General features: G+C 42.6%; 2 protein-coding genes across 2 annotated transcripts; both read right to left on the reverse strand.

Annotated features, from left to right (window-relative positions):
- Positions 1–2,422: 2,422 nt before the first annotated feature.
- crygmx (crystallin, gamma MX) lies at positions 2,423–4,349 on the reverse strand. Its single transcript, XM_049563196.1, has 3 exons — positions 4,304–4,349; positions 3,357–3,599; positions 2,423–3,043 (listed from the first exon to the last, which is right to left on the reverse strand). The coding sequence occupies exons 1-3, from the start codon at positions 4,310–4,312 to the stop codon at positions 2,768–2,770; spliced, it is 528 nt and encodes a 175-aa protein (XP_049419153.1). The 5' UTR covers positions 4,313–4,349; the 3' UTR covers positions 2,423–2,767.
- Positions 4,350–4,806: 457 nt separating this feature from the next.
- On the reverse strand, positions 4,807–6,493 carry crygmxl2 (crystallin, gamma MX, like 2). Its single transcript, XM_049563413.1, has 3 exons — positions 6,432–6,493; positions 5,600–5,842; positions 4,807–5,128 (listed from the first exon to the last, which is right to left on the reverse strand). The coding sequence occupies exons 1-3, from the start codon at positions 6,438–6,440 to the stop codon at positions 4,853–4,855; spliced, it is 528 nt and encodes a 175-aa protein (XP_049419370.1). The 5' UTR covers positions 6,441–6,493; the 3' UTR covers positions 4,807–4,852.
- Between the last annotated feature and the right edge of the window lie 508 nt (positions 6,494–7,001).

Raw genomic sequence — 7,001 nt, forward strand, 5'->3', positions numbered from 1 at the left:
TTGTGATGTGGAAGGCTTCCATTGTCAGGTTACTGACTGAATTGCCTCTGCTGAGTAGTGGATTTTGCATTGAAATGATCACATATTGGCAATAAACTGCAACCCTGTGTATCAGGTTCTCAGAATTCTCTGTTAAATCCAGATTGGCCACAGATTTATTGGGTCTCTCTTGAGAATGATACTACATGTCTCATTGAGGTCACCTGTCTATATAAAGGTTAAATACAGTAAATAAAATGCCCTCTAAAATGACGTTTTAATTCAACCCTCAACGAAAACCGCAAACAGTACTCGTCGTCGGCTAGCCAGGGCTCAAGATTATCGGCGTCCCGCCATCACGGTGATGACTGAAAATGTGTTTGGTCAGAACAGAGATCTTCCCAGAATTGCTTCAGGGACGAAGAAATTTTTCTATGTATGAATAGGCAAACTATCACTTGGCAAATGACTAGATGGAGCGACTACAACGTAGCACAACAGAGTGCTGTTATCACTGGGAGGAGAGCTAGTAAGCTGTTAGCAGCCTGTGGGCAGCAGGGTTCTGCAGTGTGTTTGGCTGAGGGAACTAACTGCTAATAGAGCTAACAGCTAACTGAGATAATAGAGCTAACAGCTTATTCAGCTAATAGAGCTAACAGCTAATTTCTTAAGTTTCTGTTGAGGAACATGAAACATTAAACATTACTTTTTCTGTAAGCTTTTTTTTTTATAAGTTTACATTTGCTTTCAGCTAACAGCTGACGGAGCTCATAGAACTAGCCTATAACTGACCTAAAAGCGCTAACAACTGACTGAGTTAATAGAGTTAACCTATAACTGGGCTAATAGAGCTACAGTTAACTGAACTAATGAAGCTAACAGCTAACCGAGCTAATAAGCTAATAAAGCTAACAGCTACCTAAGCTAATAGAACTAACTGCTAACCGAGCTAATAGAGCTAACAGCTACCTGAGCTAAAAGAACTAACTGCTAACTGAGCTAATAGAGCTAACAGCTGAAACCTTAACATTACGTTTTCTGTGAGCTATTGTTTTTATATAAGTTTACATTTGGGCCACAAAAAATGTACTTTGTCGACCAAAATTAAGGCTCGGTGCACCGAGGGGGTCAGTGCTTAAAAATATTATCTGCTACTATTAGCAGCTATACACATTTGAATCCAAGTCATGAACCTAATTTATATCTTCATGCTGTTTTTGATCACCCCAGTTTTGTCCTCTGCTCATGTTCCAACTTTATGGGTCCTTAAAACTAACTGAACTAAGGATTTCAATGATGCTATAAGTAGAAAATGCAGTAGATTTTGCATCACAGCTGTACTGAATATTTGATTAAGTTTGCAGAGTTTAGGTTATTTGCCTTTACTGTTGTTTTTGTGTGAAGTTTTCAGGGTTTTAACCGTAAACTTGAAACATAAATGACCACAGACTTGTTTTCTTTGTGGAAGTCTACAGTGCTTCCTGAATTCGGTTAATATTTGAAGCCGCTGCCCCTTCATGACCTGAGATTAGCTTCCATTTAAGGCTGAGGCCTGGCAGCCTGTAAGTTTCCTCTCATCTCTTATCTGGCATTGCCCCCGGACTCCAGCTGATCAGATCCCATGTTGCACCCTGTTGATGTGTTGTCTGCTGGGTATTGTTGTCCACAGATATGAAAAGGATGATGAGGGCAAATCACCGGACTTGTACAGCAAAGCCGACAATCCTTTAATTGGACATTACTCAAGGCCAAAACTCATATTTCTTGTTGTGCTTGATCTTAAGAGACTCTCAAATGCACTCCCCGCTGGGCTTCAAATTTTTTTGAATCAATAATTAATGGTCAAAGTTATTTATTCATGTGTATCTTTGCCAATTACGCAGCGTCTAATTAACAATTTCAATAATTGATATTTATTTCTGAAAGGGTTCAGTATCTTGGGCTGATGAAAAATGCATGAGCAGGGATGTGGACTGGGTTTTGTTTTTTGTTCTGAGAGAGCTTGATGCTTGGGGCTAATACCAGGCCACTTTGACTCTAACTCTTTGAGTTGGCACTGGCCCTGTGATGTGGATCTAATATGGGCATCTTTCATGGACTCAACGCGCTTACTCTGTACCATGTGATCTCATAAAGACTCCTACATGCTCATCCTCAGATACCCTTTTTTGGTCTTTAATATTGAACTTCAAAGAATAAGCTTCTGTTTCCTTGATAATTTTTCTTTGTGTATGTGGAATGACGATATCACGGCAAACTGTAGAAACTCTCGGTCTTGGTCTAGGACCTCGGTGGTTACACTTCTATCTAACTCTGTGGCCTGATGAAAGTTCAATCACCATACTAAAGAGAAAATATTCCTCAGATTTATGAAAAGCCATATCCCCCTGATCTTTTTATAGTGACAGCTGTAGTAGTCAATAGAAAATTAACAAAGGCTCCCTTTAGTTGACTTTCATCAAGTTTTCTTTTATTGTGATTCCAGTAGGACAGGAGGTTGGGGACCTGGCGAGGCAAACCATTTTGCTCTGGGACGACCAAAGCAAAAAAGATCATCACTATTTATTGAGCATTGCTTGAGTTGGGGAGGAACTTTACCCAACAATGCAAAGCAACCCAACAAAACCAGAACCCAACATCAAACTCACCAAAACCCTCCGTATGATTTCAGGTTTGGACACCACAATGTTGAGACCACACTGAAACAGTGCTGGCATTAGGGGGGACAAGAGGGTGGGATGTTTGACAGTGGGGCTCAATAAGGGTAAAAAAAAGAAGATGCCGGGAATCAGTTGACCTCAGTGACACGTCTCAGAGATCCGATGGTGGGGCTGGTGCTTCCCCACTCGCTGTGCCTCCTGTACTCTCCAGGACGCAAGAAGTACTGGCGTCCCCTGTAATTGGGGTGTTCATGCAGCATCCAGTAGCCCTCCATGACATTGACGGAGGAGATGTCACGGGTATGGAAACGCTCGTGCAGATCTGGGCAGTCATCCATTAGTTCCAGATTCTGGCCTCCAAAGTCAGAGCGCTCAAAGATCTTCATCCTGTAGTTCCCGTTATACTAGGGATGAAATTATGAGAGATGACGCTGACATTTAACTTTATATAACCACAGTAACAAACTTTTTTCCTGCACTAAACTTGTGATCCAATGACCCAGTCTATAGTTTTCTTTATTTCTTGACACTTTTTTCACTGCAGTTACAGGTCAAGCTAGAAAGAGATGCTTTAAAATAGCCACAGGTACTGGCACAGACTGGTGAAAACAGCAGGACTAGGCTCGAGAACTAAATGATCCCAAACTGGCACTTCTACAGAAAGGCTTTAGTGAAAACTCTGCTGCAAACAGGGTAAGGCATCAGTTAAAAACTCACAGGTGGCACCATACGGCAGGAGCGGATGCAGTCATTGAAGCCTGCCCAGCGTTGGTAGTCAGGATACTCGCCCTTGTGCAGCATATACTGGTAGCCGCCATAATTGGGCTTCTCGTAGGCAACCCAACAACCGCTGTCCACCTTTATCGAGTTGCAGCGGCTGAAGTGGTTTTGCATCTCAGGACAGTCACTACTGCACTCGTAGTGACGACCCTGGAAGTTCCTGTCTTCGTAGAAGATAATCTGCAAGTGATGGATGGGCAGACATAATCACCACAGGGCTATGCTAAAGACAAACTATTACACACTGTTTATGCATGAATAATTGTGTCCTCCAGCTCTTCAGACTCTTAACACAATAATAACTTGAACTTTTAGTCTCATTTAGTTTCACAACCATAACCATTTGGTATTCTGAGCCAGGTTTGCAAGTTGGCTTTATCCAACAAAGTTTTTGTACAGAATAACTACAAGTGAAGAATTTTGGAATAGATGAGCTTAAGGGAGTTTGAAAAATATGTCCCGAATGATGTACCAGAAACAAAGTTTAACACAATACAGAAAAGCATGTGGTATATTTTAATGAAAAGAAAAAGTCTTGGCCTATTTTTACAGGAATTAATTCACTCCAAGCCTAGTTGAATAATTGCATTTTTTTTTACAGTCTTCAACAGAAGACAATGCTATGATTTAAGTATAATAATGCTCTTATTTTGCAGCTTTTATTTAGCATGTTATTTAATTCTATTGATTAAAAATTTACCGCAATTTCCCTTCATGTTATAATTATGGTAAACAATCCTTTAGAGCTACTGACTATCACATTTCTACCCACAGAAGTTTGAGAATTAACTGCCATTTTTTACCCCTTAGATACAAATTATAAACACTACACATCAGACCGTTTAAGCTGCTTTTACTGTATAGATTTGAAATTGCATGCTTACCTTGCCCATTGTAACTGTGTTAAGTTCAGACCAGACCAGATGTCAGGCTGTACCAGACCTCTTTATAGACCCTGCTGGGATCAGGGCTTTGCAAATGTGGAACAATGCTTTGTCGTGTCAGCACAGCAGGCTGTATAGACGGCCAAACACTATAGGACTGGTGAGCTGCAGCAGCCGCTTTGTCTCTGTCAAAGCTCTGTCCGTCTATGGAAAATACTGTACAACTGCACTTTCTCAAAGGGCCACAATAAGAGTTGCAACATCTGCCTTTATTGGCATGACAGCCAGAAACCTACGCACGGACTGTGCGTGCAGGCAGGGCAGCAAAGAGGAAAGGTTTGGTTTGTTGCAGTAGGTGTTTGACAGTGATATAGATCATTAAGGAGCAGCAGGCTTTTTAAACAGGAAGCAAATGAGCTGCGTGACCAGTGAGTGTTATTATACTTCAGACTTGTGTTTAAATGTTGCATGGATTTGTTCAAATAAACTCACAGAACACACGGTTATTTGAAAATCAAGTTTTTAATTCGATCTGCGCATAGGTAGACTTTACATGACAGTCCTCATCCTCCTGAATGAGCCCACCATGGGGTTGTGGCAGCCCCAGTCACCACAGGCCCTGTACTCTCCAGGGCGCATGAAATACTGGCGTCCCCTGTAGTTGGGGTGCTCATAGAAGATCCAGAAACCCTCCATGATGTTGCAGGAGTAAATGTCACGGAAGCGGAAGCGATCATACACGTTGGGGCAGTCATCCATGAACTCCATTGTCTGTCCCATCATGTCGGGCCTGTTGTAGATCCTCATCCTGTAGGATCCTCTATACTGTGTGTAAAATAAACCAGAGCATGATTATTATGCTATTTAGGTAGAACCCTAGAGAGCACTTTGCTTTCAGCCCCGAGCTGATATCTTGAATTCAAGTGAGTACTACTTCCTTAAGTAACTACAGATGAGAATAAGCTACAACTCTTTCGGAGCATGACAGAATTTGATTTCCCCCCCGCCTTCCTTAACTGCCAGAAACACTCAATGTGACTAACAGAATTAGAATGAAGGCACCAAGTCTTATGGGGGGTGTATCATATTCCTTTTAAAGGCTGACTGGGTCTCCTTGTGGGCCTTGCAACAGACACTTTTATGCTATGACCTGCCTGAGTATCTGTTAATGACATCAGAAGGCCGGTGATTGACATCCATTTCTAAAGCGGCATTTGATGTACAAGGTGAGCGGCGGGGGTGGGTTGGAGGGTGGGGGGGGACTACCAATCCTATCTGTCTGTTTGATTGACTTACAGGGGGGTACATCTGGCAGGAGCGGATGCAGTTGTTGAAGCCCATCCAGCAGTGGTAGTCGGGGTACTCGCCAGGGCCAATGATGTACTGGTAGCCCATGTAGTGGGGCTTCTCGTAGGCCACCCAGTGCCCGCCGCTGACACGGATGGAGTTGCAGCAGTTGAAGTGCCTGAAGGTGTCCATGCAGTCGCTGCTGCACTCCCAGTGGCGGCCCTGGAAGTTGCGGCCTTCGTAGAAAATTATCTAAAAAAAGTCAGAGAGAAGCACATATCACTCAATATAATCTCAGGCATGTAAATGCACCAGTTGCAATGTTCATGGAAGGACTGTAGGGGACACTGCTCTCCCTTGAACAATTACTTTTTCATGAGTCCTTTGAGTGAACAAGCCTCTCCTGTCTGCAGTATAGACTTGTATATTATTTTCCGAGCTTGACAGGTGAAAATCAAGGCGATTGAAACTATTGTTTGAGCTGACTTTTATTTAAAGAACTCATCGAACGCTCGTCCAATCTGAAGATGCTGTCAACTTTGTTGTTACTGTCATACAACTACAATGAATCTGTCATGATTGGATGCCATATAATTGCTAAACCTTCCATTTTAAACACCTCTAAGTGTGTTTACCCCCCCTAAATTAAGTCCTCAGAAGTTAGCAGTCCACCCTATATTTCTATAGCTAATATTTTTACTTGAATCAGTCCTTTCTGAGTATCTCTCTTCCCCCTTTGCTGCATTCTCTTCCCCTGTTACAACACCTGACACATGTTCCCTGCCATTTTCCTTCTTCGCCTCTCCGTCAAAGCTGTTGCCATATATATGTGAGCTCATACCTTTCCCATGGTTGCAGGACTGTGGATGTTTAGCGCACCATAGCACACACTTGCAGGTCCTTTTATACTCTCCCACTGACGATGAGGCCTCTGACACGTCAGGGACTACTACTCTTTACCTTTTCAGGACTACTGTTCCCTTTGTCCGACAGGCCACGGGTACCTTATCTCCTGTCTGCTAGAGTTTACCTATAGAATTGACACCCCCCCACCCCCCACCCCTGGCCAAAAAAAAAAACAAAAAACTGAACACCACACAAGTGCTGTTCTGTGTTTGTATGACCCTTGTTCCCCCATGACCTTTTTGATGCAGCCTTTTGAAATATCACACAAAGGCCCTTTAGGTATGTGGCCCCCCAGCAACAAAGCTTTTAAAGTGTACAGTGGGTTAGGTCATTTTTGGGGGGCACTCTCTAAACTAGTACTTAACCATGTCAGGATTTTCATTTCATGTCTTGCATGTGTGGCAAACGTTACTTTTCATTCAGTCGCGTTTTAAATAAGTTATGATTCCCTGAGTGTGTGCAGGTCGCCATGTAATTGTTATTCAATTCCTGTTAAAGGAGAGTG

This window comes from Epinephelus fuscoguttatus, linkage group LG20 (assembly GCF_011397635.1).
Source record: "Epinephelus fuscoguttatus linkage group LG20, E.fuscoguttatus.final_Chr_v1".
Classification (NCBI taxonomy): Eukaryota; Metazoa; Chordata; class Actinopteri; order Perciformes; family Serranidae; genus Epinephelus; species Epinephelus fuscoguttatus.

Coding starts and splice junctions, on each gene's coding strand:
- crygmx (XM_049563196.1), bottom strand. Junction 3,044..3,356: donor CCTGCCGTATGGTGCCACCT/GTGAGTTTTTAA, acceptor TTTCATCCCTAG/TATAACGGGAACTACAGGAT.
- crygmxl2 (XM_049563413.1), bottom strand. Junction 5,129..5,599: donor CCTGCCAGATGTACCCCCCT/GTAAGTCAATCA, acceptor TTTTACACACAG/TATAGAGGATCCTACAGGAT.